General features: G+C 27.5%; 4 protein-coding genes, 6 non-coding genes and 1 pseudogene across 11 annotated transcripts; 7 read left to right on the forward strand and 4 right to left on the reverse strand.

Annotated features, from left to right (window-relative positions):
* Positions 1 to 5,917: 5,917 nt before the first annotated feature.
* On the reverse strand, positions 5,918 to 5,989 carry H696_09129. Its single transcript has one exon. It is a non-coding gene; the product is annotated as a tRNA-Met (tRNA).
* A 2-nt stretch (positions 5,990 to 5,991) lies between these two features.
* Positions 5,992 to 6,076, reverse strand: H696_09130. Its single transcript has one exon. It is a non-coding gene; the product is annotated as a tRNA-Leu (tRNA).
* Positions 6,077 to 6,272: 196 nt separating this feature from the next.
* Positions 6,273 to 6,344, forward strand: H696_09131. Its single transcript has one exon. It is a non-coding gene; the product is annotated as a tRNA-Lys (tRNA).
* A 2-nt stretch (positions 6,345 to 6,346) lies between these two features.
* On the forward strand, positions 6,347 to 6,429 carry H696_09132. The gene has a single exon. It is a non-coding gene; the product is annotated as a tRNA-Tyr (tRNA).
* A 256-nt stretch (positions 6,430 to 6,685) lies between these two features.
* On the forward strand, positions 6,686 to 6,757 carry H696_09133. The gene has a single exon. It is a non-coding gene; the product is annotated as a tRNA-Gln (tRNA).
* An 11-nt stretch (positions 6,758 to 6,768) lies between these two features.
* Positions 6,769 to 6,840, forward strand: H696_09134. Its single transcript has one exon. It is a non-coding gene; the product is annotated as a tRNA-His (tRNA).
* Positions 6,841 to 9,060: 2,220 nt separating this feature from the next.
* On the forward strand, positions 9,061 to 10,980 carry H696_09007 (NADH-ubiquinone oxidoreductase chain 5; the record flags this gene model as incomplete). The annotated part of the gene is made up of 1 exon: positions 9,061 to 10,980. The coding sequence occupies one exon, from the start codon at positions 9,061 to 9,063 to the stop codon at positions 10,978 to 10,980; it is 1,920 nt and encodes a 639-aa protein (XP_009498413.1).
* A 102-nt stretch (positions 10,981 to 11,082) lies between these two features.
* Positions 11,083 to 11,421, forward strand: H696_09008 (NADH-ubiquinone oxidoreductase chain 3; the record flags this gene model as incomplete). The annotated part of the gene is made up of 1 exon: positions 11,083 to 11,421. One exon carries the CDS (start codon positions 11,083 to 11,085, stop codon positions 11,419 to 11,421), a length of 339 nt encoding a protein of 112 aa, XP_009498414.1.
* A 1-nt stretch (position 11,422) lies between these two features.
* H696_09135 lies at positions 11,423 to 11,489 on the forward strand (annotated as a pseudogene). The gene has a single exon. The product of its transcript is annotated as a tRNA-OTHER (tRNA).
* A 2,487-nt stretch (positions 11,490 to 13,976) lies between these two features.
* On the reverse strand, positions 13,977 to 14,927 carry H696_09009 (hypothetical protein; the record flags this gene model as incomplete). The annotated part of the gene is made up of 1 exon: positions 13,977 to 14,927. The coding sequence occupies one exon, from the start codon at positions 14,925 to 14,927 to the stop codon at positions 13,977 to 13,979; it is 951 nt and encodes a 316-aa protein (XP_009498415.1).
* An 840-nt stretch (positions 14,928 to 15,767) lies between these two features.
* H696_09010 (hypothetical protein) lies at positions 15,768 to 17,966 on the reverse strand (the record flags this gene model as incomplete). The annotated part of the gene is made up of 1 exon: positions 15,768 to 17,966. The coding sequence occupies exon 1, from the start codon at positions 17,961 to 17,963 to the stop codon at positions 15,768 to 15,770; it is 2,196 nt and encodes a 731-aa protein (XP_009498416.1). The 5' UTR covers positions 17,964 to 17,966.
* Positions 17,967 to 17,980: the final 14 nt, after the last annotated feature.

A 17,980-nucleotide genomic window follows, 5' to 3' on the forward strand; every position in this document is an offset into this window, starting at 1 on the left:
GACTCGAACCCATTCACAGGTTTTACCTGCTCTTTCCTAGACCTGAAAAAAAAAAAAAAATTATTAAATGTTTTTTATTTAATAAATAAAAAATCTATCAGGGATTTTTTTTATGGTATCTATTAAACAAAGCAGGGAGCTGTTTTGTTTAGTTTATATTCAGTTGTTTTGGTAGTAGATTTTTTAGTTATTACGTGAGTGATATTGTGTTCATGTATGTTTGTACGATTAGGTCAATGTTTAGGTTGTCATTGATTGCTTGTTTTGCAATGAATGCAGTGTATCTGTTAATATCTACCATGTTTATAATATTTGAGTGTATAGGATCATTTATTTTGTTAAGTGTTATGTTTAGGTGTTTTGAGCCCTGTTCAAAGAATTCAGCTCTATTGTATTTTAAGCATGCTCTGAGCATTGATATGTCCATCGTTGCATCATACTCTTTTAATATAAGTTTAAAATTATGAGTTCCGTTTTTAATAAGCCTTTCAGCTAGTTCTTTATCTTCTTTTGTCAGTTCAACTTCCCAGCTGGGGTAGCCTAAATAGTTTGTAAGATCCTGACAACTTTTGTTTAAGATATTATCAGGGTTGTTTCCTAATTCTCCAAATACTGTTGTCTCTTCTAATGTTTTATTGTTTTTTTGAATTATGTGCCTCTGTAACTTCTCATAAATTTTTATCATTTTTTTTTTAGTTGTATTTAAAGGGTGCTTTTCTGTTATAATTTTATATGATTTGGTTTATGCTCATGGGTAGCTTTTTAAGTTTCTGGTGTATGGCTACAATTTCTCTCAGTTTGGTGTAACCTTGGTTATAACAGCTTATTGAGTTCATATTAATAATATTTTGTTAAGGGTGTTTATATGGAGAGTTTATACCCCTGATTTATTTAGCTAAAATAGGCGTGTGTATTTCTTATATAGATCAGGGCCTTTATAGCATCTATTTTATAAATTTTCTGGGTCTGAACTTATTTTAGCTGAATTGTATTTTATGCTATATTTATAAAATAGGTTTATGTCTAAATAATTATAATGTTATTATAATTATTTTATGTTAAAATCAGATGTGAATATGCCTCTCTTACTCCCTAAAATATTACTTAAATTAAATGATTGTTTTTATAGTGATCGTTTATAATTACAGGTTAATATTTTAATATTAACTCTTTGTATATATTTCATAGCTGTAAATTCCATATGATTTAGCATAGTTCCTTCATGTTAAAATATTCTTTAATCGACTCTAAATTTTTAAACTGAGGTATTTCCTCTAATAATCCTTATTTCTTTAAATTATATAATTAATAGAAAATTAACCTAAAAATTATTTATTATACTACATTATTGCACTAATGAACCTAAACTCCTCATTAATTTAAGTACTCTCTGAAAAGCTGCAGTTAGGGAGACAAGTACTACTCTTATTGAGGTGATATAGGATATATTTTTAAATATTAAATAAATTACACACCTAGATAAATTTCTAGGAATAAATATATAAAGCACATTATAAAATTATAGAAGTTTAAGTTATCCATTGTTTTCATTATAAATTTTATTTCTGAACGATCGCACATACATTATGTTTATTTTAGAAAGTACACGAGCTATAAACATAAGAAAAGCATGGTCATGACCAAACTCTATTAATATATAGAAAATCATTAGTTTTTAACATAATATAAATTTAATTAATAATTAAATTTTACTAGTAGAGCATATTAGAGTATATAATATAATAGATTCATATATAACTGTAGCAGCTACAGTTATAATAATCATAGCTGTAATATCAGGTGGTGTACATAATGAGCATATAATAGCTATGATTATAATAGCTTTTCTGTTTATGATATAGTTAATTTTTATTAGATTAAAATTAACTAGGTATGATATTAGACTGATACATACAGATATTATGATTGTGAACACAAGGAAAACATTTAAGTAGTGGAGGTACATGTTTGCTGAGGGTATTATGTTAATTAAGTTATAGTTATTATTATTTATTATTTTGTATATTTGATATAATAATATAAATAATAAATAGTATATTATGTAGTACATATAGTATACTAAACAGAACTGGTTTAAAATCCTGTAATATACTTTTTTGAATTCTATAGCTGTAACCATAGGCTTTATAAAAGCATACATTATAACAACAGCATATGGTGCTATAATATAGATTGGTAGAATAAGACTCAAGCTAAAGTAGCTGTATAATAGCTTCATGAAATCTGTGGTTAATAGTGTATTATTCACCATTTTCCAAGTATAGAGATTTAATATAAATGATGAGTTATAAAATGTAATAAGAGACAATAAAAAATACGCCAGAATTAAATAAGCCATCCTCGCTGAGACTTCTTTTATATAATAATAATATAAAATAAAATTTATTTTAAATTTTTATCACTGGTAGCCATATAAAATGTTAAACATTCTTATAAAACAACCCAATATAACTAATTAATAATAAAGCTAAATATCTCACAAGAATAAATACCCCTAAAATCTATAATCATAAGCAATCATAACCCATAAAGATTCAAATAGACTTATACAATTTGTTAAAAAATAACCACCTCAGCTAGCCGAGGCTCTAGTTCATGATCAACCTATTTAGTGATGTACCTAACTTAAAATTAAAAATCTTAATAGATTCTTAATAATAAGAATTTGAGTAAGCCGATGTTTCTAAGCATATCTAAATTTCTCTTTATTTTATAACAATAGGACTTTTAGAAAAATGATTCTGATACTTCATTTTTCTAGGGTTTAAAAATACTATATTTTTTTTTAATCAAGAATATAGTATCTAGTTTATAATAATATATTCTTATACTAGTCAAATCTAGAATATTATTATATAGAAATAGCACTAAACCCCAATAGACTACAAGACATGAAGATTATAAAGGACTACATTACAAACCTCCCCTATAAAAATAACATTTTAATCACAATGTAGAATTTATCAAGGACTAAATATAACTATATTTACATTCATACTGATAATTTGTAAATAAGTCAATATTTACATAATTATGTAAATAACTTATTTACATAAGTTATTTTATAATACCTCTTCTTTCTCTTGTAGCCAAAGACTAGAGCACAGATAAGTACCATATAAACTACTATTTCAATATTAATAGAATTCAATTCATAAACTTTGGATTTTATAGCTAAATGTCAGCTTCTTTCTATTTTTAACAACATGATATTTCAATATTAAGATTACAAAGTAAAGGATACACATAGTTAAGCTATTATACATAATATTTAAATAACAAAAGAAGATAAATTAGACTACAAACCCTATGAATAAAAAAAAAAAAAAAAACCTTATCATGATCAGTTAAACATTACTAAACATTATTAATATTGAAATATCAGTAGATATGACTAGAAAAGACTAATATAGTTATTTATAACTATATCACATATAAAAACTAAAGGATATAATATAACATCCAGCAAACAAACATACATATAAACTAACTAAGCCATTCAACTTTGAATAACTCTAATTTTTTAAATTTAGAGCTAAATTTAAAAATACTAAATTAGTATAGATTTTACTCTATTTCATATACTCATAAAACCTAATAATTTAAAAAGGTAAGTACTATACATCATTAATAAAATGGATAATTTAGTACTAAATTATCCAATAAACACAATTTAATATAAAAAACCCCCTAAAAATATTATAAACACTACCCACCACTAAAGCACTACTGATTTAACACTAAAACTTATAAATTAAAACAACCTTAACAAGACAAAATTAAATAAAACATTCTAATATAAATTTTATAAATAATCATAAACTAAATCGGCCTGTACAGGCCTGGACCAAAAACCATACACTCCATCACTGAACAACAACAACAAAGAATTATGATACAGGCAAGGGACTCGAACCCATTCACAGGTTTTACCTGCTCTTTCCTAGACCTGAAAAAAAAAAAAAAATTATTAAATGTTTTTTATTTAATAAATAAAAATTCCTAAATAGGAATTTTTTATATAGTATGTCTGCATGATTGATGAACAATCAATTATAATTGATTAACTATTAGATAGTGAGACTCTATTAAGAGTTAACTCTATTAATTCTTTCATATTTTATACTTGATCTACACCAGCCCTTGTTTCTGGCTTATTTCTATTAATTGCTGCAGTATTTTCACTTAACTATAAACCTCTTAGAGTAATAGCCTTAATAAAACTAATCAATGTTATAATTGGGGATATACAGTCTTTTACATGGCCTATGAATTATCATTTTTATTACTATCACTTAATAATTCTGGATTTTCATCCTTTATAATTTTAAAAATTCTTTCTTTATTAAAATTTATAAATTCATCAGAGTTTTTAATTAAATCTAAACTCTGATAAGGAATAGAGAGTTTTTCTTTCGCAACCATACCAAACTGTGGCTTTTGCTGACCTACTAAATTGGATTCTTTACTTATCAAATTTGCAGGGTTCCTGGCTGTTGATACGCTGGTACATTGCATTAAAATAGTTAGCCTATCTACTACCTTTTCTGCTGAATCACCGTCTTTTAATATAAAGGGATGGTTTACATCCAGCTTTAAAGGTTCTAAAATTGCTTTAAAGTCTTCTCTTTTAGAATTTTTAATAAACGCTCCACATAATTTACTAGAACTACTGATTGAATAAGACCTTTTTATTAAATTACTAATCATATAATATATTTACCTGTAGCTATTAAACCCCACAAAATAACCCTACATAAAATAAGTAACCCAGGAATAAGCCTCCATCTTTCACTAAAAGACCTAGCCCTTAAATGATTACTACTATATGCCAGCCATAAATTTCCAAGTGGAATACAAAAAGAGTGAGAGTACCCTCTTTTAATCCCCTCATCTGTTAACTCAAGCACTATAGCGCCAATAGACACTGACCCATTTGATAAAACTTTAGCATCCCTACCATAAACATTAACAATCTCTTTCATCTCATCTAAATTCAAAACTATATATTCTTCAAAAGATACAAGGTATAACCTAATCAACCAAGCAATAAAACTTAAAGGCAAAAAGGAGACAATAAACATAGAACTAACTTTATTAAAAATAAACAAATAAAAAAAAAACAAACTCAAAAATGGTAAAATAAAAAAAACACAAAACTTAAAAAGGCTAAAACAACCCTGCCTAAAGGTATCCTCCCCTAAAAACCAAACCAAACGCCTAGAAAACTTCAAATATAAACCCTTAAATAGTAACATAACTAAATAATCAAAACCTTTACTAGCCGAAGGAAAAACAAACCCCCTCATACTAAAAAGACCTGGTTTAAAATACCCCAAAATCTTTATCAAACCATATACAACCAAAATAAAAATCACAATAATAACATAATAATAATACTTATTATTATAGTCCGATGAAACTTCAGATATATAAACTGGTTGTATTTTAGATATATAAATTATTCCAATTATATACATCAAAAATTTAACTATAAATAAAATAATAGATAAAATCGGGGCTATCATGTTTTCATATAAGGCTTTTAACTCCATTAAATCTAACCTATTATACATAAATATAAATCTAATAGTAAAATAACTAAATCTAAATTTTGATCCACAACTGAATTAATCACTAACAACCCACACTAGTGTCTCACTAGCTGGAACATACACAAATAAAATATTTTTCATAAAAAAAAATTTTATAATTAAAACAAACTATAATATAAATACTTAAAAAACAAATCTCATTTAAAAAAATGAAATATAAATTATATTGTGTGGCCTAAAAGCAATATTAAGAGATAGGTAATATCTGAGCATGTGTGTGTGCGAAAGATACATCCATAAACTATCATAGTGGTATGCTACGATCAAAAGATCGGGAGCATTGGGCTTAGTAGGAATCGAACCCACGTAGTATCCATCATGAGTGGAACGTTTTACCACTAAACTATAAGCCCAATACCCACTATTGGACTCGAACCAATACTTCATAAACTGAAAACAGATTTTAAGTCTGTCGTGTCTGCCAGTTCCACCAAGCGGGCTATTTTTTGAATAACAACATAACTAATAATTTCCTAACAGGGCAAGATACGACAATCTCTTCAGGATTAGGAAATTCCTACGTTATAGCCTAAATAAATGCTATTATATTAGAAGCTTAAATCTGTTCGACACTAGATCGTAAAGGAATAGTAAAATAAATTAGACTGAATGGGGGTTATTTAACTTTATAAATAAGAGTTTATAGCTCAGTGGTAGAGCAGCGGACTTTTAATCCGTTGGTCGCAGGTTCGAGTCCTGTTAAACTCATTGAGGGTGTGGCTGAGCGGTTTAAAGCAATAGACTGTAAATCTATCCACGAATGTGAGCATGGGTTCGAATCCCATCGCCCTCAAATAGATAATATATTAATAATCTTCCAGATAATATAGCCATTATATATTATATTTTATGCCACAAGTAGATTTATTAACTTTTTTTAATCTTTCTTTTATGTTTTGTGTATTTTTTACAATTAGTTATAACATGATATATTCATATTGTGTTAATATGGAAAAAGTATCATTAGTTAGAGAAGTTTTATCTAATTCTAATAAAAATTAACTAAATTTAAGAACTAATATTAACAAAATATAAGGAGGAAACTCCATTGAGGAATAGCCAAGTGGTAAGGCAATGGATTTTGATTTCATGACGCATGGGTTCGAATCCCATTTTCTCAAACTAAAATTATGCGGGCTTAGCTCAGTTGGTAGAGCACCAGATTGTGATTCTGTTGGTCATGGGTTGTTCTCTACAAATCATGAGGATATAGATCTCAGCGGGTTATCTGGTGGTTTTCTCCTTTTTTCAACTCTTCCTTTTTTTTTATAATTAGGTAGTTATATCGTAGGCTTGGTTTATCTGCGATTTTTGGAGGAAACCATTTTTTATGGACTTTCTACATTAGGTCAGATCAGGCATTTCCTTATATTAATTTTTTTTTTTTATTGGGATAATATCGTTTCTATACATAAAATTATTTAACCCTGGATTTTTGAATTTTTTAAAATAACTCTATATTCCTACTGCGTATACAGGCTTTGATCTAATAACTTTGAGATATTTATCCGGGGCGCGTATAAAATTTTGTGAAAAGGTTGCTGACTATTTAACAGATCATTAATCTAGCATGCTCTTCTTAAGGGGGTTTATAATTTTTATACTTTATCTAGCCCCTATAATTAATATATCATTTTTTTTTATTTTTGTATTAGGAGAAATATCCTACTTCTATGTTAAAATAGCATTACCTTTAGCATTTCTATGTTGGGTCACTAGGCAGGTGCTGCTTCTCTTTCAAGATTATATTATTGGGTTTTTGTCTAGTCTATCTAGACTGATAACAGTTGAAATAAGGGACAATAAAGATGATATATTAATTATAGGGGATTTATATAAAAAGGATTTTGTTATTATTCTAAGCCCACAAGGAAAGGAGCTTGGTTTTTCCCAAACAGATATCCCACTTTTAACAAATAGCTATATTTAGGTGAGTAATATTGCTGCCTTTGTTTTTAATTTTGATAAACGTATGGTATATGTTAGTATTTTTATTCATTTTTATAGGGTTGGGGTATGGATTCTTGTATTATATAAAATAATAACAAAATGAGAATAAAACAATTACTGGGGGGGTTTTAATTCAGCTAAGGTATTAAACAGTAATATTTCTATTATTAATAAAAATAAACAAATAATCTACACCCCTCCATTCAATAAAGGCAAACTACTAACTAATCATCGCCTTCAAACATTACCAATTAATGAGGAGTATTGTATTGTCCTAGGACAATAGACATCAAATTTACCAATAAATCAATTAGGGATTAAGCTTGGTGCTATAAATATTGATGGAGAAAAAAAAAATCAATACATCGTGCTGCTATTAGCTTTTACTTGAGTAAAAGCTAGTCATTTGAAAATCTATGGGACTTCTAGTTCTAAAAATTTTAATAAACTACACGGGTCTAATATTTTAGATCTCTTTATAAACTATGCTATACCGATAATTGATTCAAAAAACTCTGAAATAACACCTGCAGAATTAACAGACTTAAACCCTGAAATAACAGACGAGGGAGAAATAGAATAGCCACTTACTATTAACAGGAAATACACCAATAGAATAAAAAAACATTAAAATAATTTTTTTAACATGTGTAAGGAACAAAAGTTTGTTTTCTCTAAAGTAAGTTGGTTCATTCCAAAATCTGATGTAGCAGAAAAATTATATATTACAGATTATATTCAAAAAAATGAACAAATGCTCTTGTATCATGTAAAGAATAGAGCTAGTGGTGGATTCCTATTTTCAATAAAAGACTTCTTAGATGAAATAGATTTAAATTTATTTCATCTAATTAAATGGAAACAATTTAAATTTTATTAGGGGATATACCTCCACAGATTTTATCTAATATCTACCTAACTTAGGTAAAATATTACTTATTTAGTTATTAATTGCTTTAATTTATCTTATTTCTGAAAGAAAGAGTATTGAAAGGATTAATTTATTAAGTCCTTTTTGTAAAATATATAAACTATATCAGAATTATTTGTTGTGTATTTACTTTAGTGGGGGGGGGGCTGTTTGTGTGTGGTTGTTATTAGGGTTTAGGGTTTTCTTGTTTTGTTTGTGTGGTGTTTGTGGTGGTTGTTTTTGTTTTTGTAATAATTTTTATAAAGATTATTTTATGACATTTGATACTCTTTTTACTGTTTTTTTTATTCTATTGGTGTTGTCTCTTCTTTTTTTAGGGGGTTCATCATATTTGAAGGCGATAGTTTTATTGGAGGTTTGTGTTTTATTGAATTTTATGTATTTATCTTTTCAGGTGTCGTTATTTGGTGATCTAGCTGGTTTATCGTTTTTATTTTATGTTTTAGCGGTGGCGGCTAGTGAGACATCGGTAGGTTTTGCGTTGTTGGTTGCTTATTACAAAAATGTTGGGTCTATTTCTTTTAGTCCTTTATCAAGAAATTAATGTTGTTGTTGTTGTTGTTGTTGCCTTTATTATCTGGTATTTTGACTTTATTGTTTGGGTTTTTTATAGGTAGAAATGGGGCGGTATTAATGACTGTTTTTAATATGTTTTTATTGGTGGTTTTATCATTTAAGTTATTTTTTGACGTGGGGGTTTTAGAGACTCCTATTTCTTTAGAAATTAGTGAGTGGTTTAGTTCGGGTTCATTGGTAGTTAATTGGTCTTTGCATGTGGATGCTTTGACTGTTACTATGTTGGTGGTTATTAATACTATTTCTTTTTTAGTTCATGCTTATTCTGTGTCTTATATGGAGAATGATCCTCATTTACAAAGGTTTATGGCTTATTTGTCATTGTTTACTTTTTTTATGATAGTTTTAGTTACAGCAGACAACTTAGTTCAATCATTTGTTGGTTGGGAAGGTGTGGGGGTTATAAGCTATCTATTGATTAATTTTTGGTTTACTAGGATAAATGCTAATAAGTCGGCTATTAAGGCATTGTTGATGAATAGGGTGGGTGACTTGGGTATTTGTTTGGCTATGTATAGCTGTTTTTATACATTTGAGACATTGGATTATTCTTCGATTATGTTGTTAGTGTCTCATTCATTAGAGGATTTTATAGTTTTATTGGGTTTTGAATATAATGCTATTACTATTATATCATTTTTTATTTTTTTAGGGGCAGTTGGTAAATCTGCTCAGATTGGCTTACATACATGGTTGCCGGATGCTATGGAGGGGCCTACTCCAGTGTCTGCACTTATTCATGCAGCTACTATGGTTACAGCAGGGGTGTTTATATTGATTAGGCTTTCAGGATTAATTGAGTATTCTACAGCTGCATTAACGTTTATTACTATTGTGGGTGCAATAACATGTTTTTTTGCTGCATCTACTGCATTGGTTCAAAATGATATGAAGCGTATTATTGCCTTTTCTACATGTAGTCAATTAGGGTATATGGTTTTTGCATGTGGATTGTCTGGTTATACTGTTAGTTTGTTCCATTTAGCTAACCATGCTATATTTAAAGCATTGTTGTTCTTAGCAGCAGGGGTTGTTATCCATGCGATAAATGATGAGCAAGATATAAGAAGAATGGGGGGGTTAATAAACCATTTACCATTTACTTATTCATTAACATTGATAGGTTCATTAGCATTAATAGGTTTTCCTTATTTAACTGGGTATTATTCAAAAGATGTAATAGTTGAGTTAACTATAGCAAAACAATCAACTCATGGATACTTTGCTTTATGGCTGGGGTCTATAACAGCTTTATTTACAGCATATTATTCTACAAGGTTATTATTTTATACTTTCTTAAATTATCCAAATAATTCTAAAAAAGTATTTAAAATAGCTCATGAAGGTTCATATCTAATGCTAATCCCATTATTTATATTAGGTATAGGAAGTATATACTCTGGATTCATTACAAAAGAAATATTCTTAGGATGGGGATCTACATTTTGGAACAATTCTATATTTATTCATCCAGAAAACTATATTATAATAGACACACTATTCCTACCAGACTATATGAAACTAATACCTGTATTTGCATCTTTCATAGGAATATACCTATTCATAAACATACAAATACTATACACAACACCATTTATTAAGAGCAATAAACTTATGAAAGAAATACACAAATTCCTAAGCAATAAATGGTACTTTGACAAAATATACAACACAATAACAAAAACAATAACAAACATAGCATACAACATCACATACAACACAATAGACACAGGATACATAAACTCTATAACACTAGGAGCCATATACAAACACACCACAAACATAAACAAAACACAAAACAATACAAGCAAAAACCCACTAAACACACTAATCACAACAATATTCATAACAACAACACTAATCCTAACACTCTTTCTAATCAACTAAAAAAAAAAAATGATAGTATCAAGACTAAACTATACTTCTTTTTCTTTAGTTAATACACCTAGCATAGAACACAGTGTATTCTTATACTCTGCTATTCTAGCTATGACTCTTTCTCTAGTAATATATACTGCTGGATACTGTGTAACAAATAACCACAGAACAGACCTAAACAAAATAAGTGCTTATGAGTGTGGATACAGTCCAAACTCTCACGAATCAAACCAATACAATGCAAACTTCATAATAATATGTCTATTATTCCTACTAATAGACCTAGAAATACTATTCCTAGTACCATTCCTATACACTGTTGACTCCATAGACACTACCACATGGAATATCTTCATATACTGTATGTGCACTATCATAGGAGGAATAATATTCGAACTACTAACAAGCTCGTTCGGAAAACTAGGTAAAATCATCAAACAAAACAAATAAAGAGTTTATAGCTCAACGGCTAGAGCAAGTATATACACCTGATATGGGTTCGAATCCCATTAAACTCCATAAGAAATAAATATTATAAACACATTGGGGATTTACAGTATGTAAAGTAATTTATCTGTACTATTTATATAACAAGATAGTACATACTCTACCTGAATTTTATGGCTAAATCCTTGTTGTATTTTAAATTTAGTTTTTGTGATAAAAACATAAATTAATTTAATTATATAGTAGACACAACAGTCGTGTATATTATGGGATTTTTAATATAAACTATTAAAATACCCATAGATCTATATAGCCCTATACAACAATATTATATAGGGCTAACTCTAACAATACATAAATAATGTAGTGTTTATCTAGAATATATTCATGTGTTAAATCTTATATAAATATATAATAAATATATTATACCTAATCTAACCTGAAGAGGAATAAATAATATTATAAAATAAAATAAAAATAATTTTTATTTTATAAATGTGTATTTTATAATACTAATACATTAATAAAACAATATAGAACCAGACATGTAAGTGTCAACCCCATATAATAAAAATAATAAGTTCTTAGGTTAGATTTAGTATGCTATAGACTAACTATCAAAACTACATAAATATTTATATTCATTAGGTAGATAAAAAACTTATTGATCTAGTACATAATACTTATACTAAATATAAATATAATATTATATTTATATTTAAATACACTTATTCAGGGTACATCCTAACTATGATTAGATAAGGTATAAGTTTCTAAACGATGGTCTGTCAGTACCTTCCCTTTATTAAATTCTAAATAAAATAGATATAACTAAAAAAAGTATATAATATACAATACATTATAAATAATTCTATTAAATTAATAAATGTATTGGGGACTGCTAAATAACCCAAATTATTAAAACATATAATATCTAACTCTAAAATATAAAGCCTTAAAATATGAATAAGCACCCCAATACATCCTATAGCTAAAATATTATACTATAATATTAATAGCATATATTCTAAGTCTTATTTTGCGGGATAATTAATAAACAGAAATTATTTTGGACTGAAAAAAAAACTAGGGGCCTAGTTTTTTTAATATAAACTAATTTTAAACAGGTTCCTATTAAAACATATTGGTAATAACTAATAATAGGTGCTGGTTCTAATATGTTTTAATAATTTTAGGTTTATTAAATAAAAACAATATTGTTTAAATATTGTTTGTACCTTATATTTTAAAGATATATATATTATACCAATAATGTAGGCTGAATTAGCATATTTAAATAGAATTATAAACCCCCTACTTTTAAAATGTCCTATCAAGCTTCTCTAAATACACAGCTATTATTTCTATCTAGAGAGTTATATTCTAGATTATAACCCACTAGTTTTAGCCAGTACAGCCTTGGACAAATACATCAACCCTTCTTCACTATAAGCCTATACTATAGGAGCATTGTGTTAGAGGAAATACACTTAATAAATTGAGTTCACTAACATATTGGTGACTGCAAGCCATGATTTTATATAAGAAAGTCTTCACATATAATTCATTCATAAGTAAAGAGCTCTAACTCTAGTAGGTTCTAACTATTAGATAGTAAGAACTAACACAGTTAGCCTCACACCTACTACCAAACACTATTTTGATTAAGAACTTAATCACTAATTTAAAATTAACATTAGAATTACATAATAAACCTAAAGACATTATAATACAGATAAATTAATCAAAATTACAATAATATAAACTAGTCTAAACCTACGCACTAAAAATAAAATTATAAATGTTTTTATATTAATAGTGTAAAACTAAGATTATACCCATTAGCTATTGTAATGCTATATCTTCCTAGTAGACCTGTGCTATATCTAAAACAATATAAATATAACCCAAACAATATCTACTAGGAAAATACTACTATATAAATAACTGCAAGTAGTGTATACACACCTATCAACTCAATTATAATTTAGCCAGAGTCTTAACAGAGCTTAGTTCACGATTATTTCCTAAAATAATATCCAATAAATACATTTTCTAAGAAATAGCTTAACTAAAATAAAACAATGATACAGAGCTAGAATTAACCCTTGTAATTCATAAGTCTATAACCATAGATTTATGAATCTAACGAGATACACACTGGAAAATCATAAGGGTATTATGACTCATATAATATTAGCACTAAAAATGATATAAATACTACAAAAACTATAGCTCTCAACCCCACCCATAACACCATTACTTTAACAAGAAAAATAAACTGCTATAAAATTAAGACAGAACAAAATACTGTATATAGCCACATATAGATGTCCTGTACTATTCAATTCGTATAATATCTTTTTAATTAAAACCATAATACTAACTAAAGTAACTACACAACAAAGAATTAGTTTACAGGCAAGGGGATTCGAACCCATTCACAGGTAAACCTGCTCTTTCCTAGACCTGAAAAAAAAAAAATTATTAAATGTTTTTTATTTAATAAATAAAAAATCTATCAGGGATTTTTTTTATGGTATCGTCTTTGTTTATATTTAATATTTGTTATTGTTTTGGTTGATAATGTTGTTTGTCCATGTAGTGTAGTTGTATTGGTGTGTTGTTTTGTTTGTTATGTTGTGTTGTAGTATGCTTCCTATTGTTGGGTTTGTTTGCCTGTTGTGGTTGTTAATGTTTGGGTTTGTTGTGTGGTTTGCTTGTAATGGAGTTAATGTTTCTCTGAGTTCATTTGGTGTGTTGTTTTGTGTTGTTTCTTGAGTGATTCCTATAGTTTTTAAATAGCTTATCCAATTTTGGTGGATGTTGTTTTGTGTTGCTTCTATTGCTAATTTTGTTAGTTCTTTGTTTGGAGTTTTTGGGTGGGCTTTTGCGTAGTTTTCTTTAACTGTTTTTGCAAATTCTTTATATTCACTCTCTGACATTAAGTTTAATGCTCGGGCAGTGCTGTTGTAGAATTGAGTGTAAGAGTGGGAGTTTGATAGGGCTGTGCAATGTAATGATTGTGAGTTGTGAAAGAATTCTACTGCTTTGTCTTCTGAATAAGTTTCGGCGTATTCTTTGAATTCTTCAGAATAAGTTGTGTCTAGTTTATTGTCTAATTTATCTAGCCATTCTATAATTTCACTGGCTTTTAATAGTCCTGCTGTTTTATATGAATTCATATGAGAGTTCATATAAATATAGTGTATTCCTTTATAAGTATCGAATCTAGTAGGAGATCCCTCAGATACTAATGTTTTATTTAAGATATAGGCTTTTTTTAAGTCTTCTGCTTGAGAGTTAAATAATAGTTGGAATAAAGATCCTTTACTCATTATGAATGAGTCGATTAATGGTCTTATTAAATAAGGCTTAGAAATCTTTGTAGGGATTGTTTCAGGGAGTTTTTCTGTGATTATTACACTTGATATTTCACCCCAGTATCCCATATCAAAAAGGATTAGGTTAACAGTAGAAAGAAGCATATTATACAAATTAGATAGCATTTTTTTTTTTTTTCACGTCATCATTTTTTGTAAAGCATTTTTTAGTGTTAGTTGCTTTTTCTAACATTTTAGTAGGGTGTATTCCTTCTGGTATAATTTTAACCTTAATGTTTTTTTTGATGTTGGCAATTCTATTTAATTTTTTTATGTTTAATTCTTTTGTGTTTGGTGTAGTTTTAGCTAGTTTAGGGCTTATGTTCTCTTCTTTATGGTTTTTGATAAAGAAGTTTACTAGTCTTACTCTTAGTCTTTTCATTTGTAATATTCTATTTTTTAGAGCTACTGTTCTTTTTCTAGATTTTGTAGTATAGAATTCCATGCGATTTTTTCTAGAATATATTGTTAAATGTTTAGTTTGTACATTCCTAAAATGATTTAATGATACAAGTAGTTTTTTAGGGAGTCCATCTACTCCGTTTAAGTTTTTAATGTGTTGTAATATTAAGTTTTTATAGACTGAAAGTTTTCTTGAGCCCAACATTAAAAAATGTTTTTTAGATTGTCTTCCCATTCTAATGTTTATGTATTTACTTATTGGTAATGATTCAGATGTTAGGTACATATAGTATTCATATGGGCTAACACCATCATTCTCTCTTGATAATATATATACTTGATTTAAAGCATTATGCATTTTTTGACTTTTACCATTTTTTATAAAACCTTTTCTTATTTTTTCTGTTACAAAATTATCTTGGTAATCTAAGTGTTTATAACCTGCTCCTAAGTTTATTTTTTTAGGGGAGTGACTATAAGATTTATGATTATAATTATATATTATATTATTCATATAATATGAAATATAATTAATTTACAAACTATATCTGGGTACTTAATAAATCAATATTTAAAACATGTTGAGACTATTTCCTCATCTATTTCTTTAAGAAGTAGACAGAGCTTATATATCTCAATGGCTTTTTTTATCTCTACTATACTGGGAGTATAGTCCATTAACACCTGCCTAGTTTTTAAACATTTTTTTAAATAATCTATTAATAAAATAATATTTTCATTCTCTATCTCTTGATAAATATTATTAAATAGCATAATGTTTAACTTTCCTTCAGCTAATAACTTAATTAATTCTGACGTAAAACAACTATCAGGCTTTGTTAATTTAAACCATCTTAAATGTTCTAATGATTTGTTGTGTGTTTTATATTTAATTCTATGTATCTTTTTTTCTAGATTAGATGAATCTAAGTTACTATTTACTAAAAAAGTCCTTAACTCATCTTTAGTAAAGTCTAATTCAGGAAATAACAAGTTTAAAGTGTCTTTAATAAATTCTGTATTATTATACTTATATAATTCTGTTTTTACTCTCCTTGTATAAAGAGAGTTTAAGTCTTTAGATAAAACTACATTATTATATGTATTACAATTAATATAATTTTTCATTATATTAAATAAGAAATCCCTTCCTCTAAAAGAACCCTGCTCATAAAAAGGCTCCCCCCTTTTAGATAAAGGTTTTATCGCCCCCTTTTTAAAAAAGAATTTTGTCCTATTAGTATATTTTGTTAATCCTATTCTTTTGTTTTGTCTCAATATTCTTTTCTTTACTCTATGGGCTATAACCCTTTTATAATGATAAGTAAATAAACAATTGGCATATTTATGGACCATTCCAAAGATAGATTTTCTTAACCTAGGTTTATTTTTAGTTAAGAAAAATTTATTACATCTTTTTCTAAGCCTCAATAGACGATATGGTTTATATCTTAATATCCTAACGTTTTTAATCTTTAATTTAATTCTTCTTTCTATTTTTAAGTTAGCTAAATCTTGTTTATCTTGGATCTTTTGTCTAGCTGCATACTTAAAAGAAAATTTCCTTTCAACTTTTTGAAATAAAAATCCTCTAAAATGGCCTATCCTAGCCATAGTTGAAAATGTGTTAGGATCCATTATATTAAAAGTATTAAAAAACCTGGATGTTAATCTAACATCCACTGCATTTCTTGCTAGACTATAAATAAGGCGCTTGTCCTCTAAAAAATATGGCCATTTAATATTTTTATTATTAATTTTATTATAATCTTTTAACTCTGAGAAAGAGTTAAAATAATATAATTTAGATTTACCCTCTTTTTTAATATATATAGGATCAGGAAAAATATCTGGGTTATTTAATAAAAAATTATTAAATGATTTAGAACTTTTAGTTTTTAAATTATACTTATAACGACCTACAACATATTTAAATATAGCTAATCGTGACCTCCTCCACTTAAATTTATACTTAGATCTAATAGTTAACTTATCTTGTTTATACTTTAAAATATAAAAAGTGTTAAAAGAGCCATGAATTAAACGCTCTAATCTATAAAATAAAACTTTATCTTTTAAATTAGCCCTATTACTAATAATTTTAAAATATTTATTAATAGCCAACCTTATAAAATGAAATAAGCCCCTATTCAACTCAGTAAACGTATTCAACCCACCAAATTTATAATTCTTTGAATACACTTCACTAAACTCAGATTTCTTATAAGAATTATACCCAGAAATCTTTAAAAATAACTCCCTCTCATACCTCTTATACTTAATAAAAGCATGAGAAGAACCCTTACGCTCATAAAAATACCTATAATTATAAAAAAAAAAAGGATCTCTAACACCAACATACTTCAACCTCCCATATTTTTTTAAATCATATAACATCAAAAACCTCCTCTTATTAAAAAAATTACGCCTCCTTAAAAAAAAAGGAAGCCTCCTAAATTGACCCAAAACATCTTTAGATTCACACTTCAAATTCACCAACCTACCCCTCTTATTAAAAACCCTATAAAACTTAATAGAATTAGGCAAAGAAACATGAACCCTCCTAAACTCCAACTGAGACAAATCATCAATAACACCAGAAACCGATAAAACCGGCAAACCAACCCCACCAGCTGCCAACAAATCCAATACAGCCCCCTTCAAAAACAACAACTCCAAATCATTAAAATCCAACAAATAAACAGACCTAATACCGTCCAAATTCAAATACTCTCCTCTCACAAATAAAATATTTTTCATAAAAAAAAATTTTATAA

This window comes from Fonticula alba, scaffold supercont2.212, assembly GCF_000388065.1.
Source record: "Fonticula alba strain ATCC 38817 mitochondrial scaffold supercont2.212, whole genome shotgun sequence".
NCBI classification, from domain to species: Eukaryota; order Rotosphaerida; family Fonticulaceae; genus Fonticula; species Fonticula alba.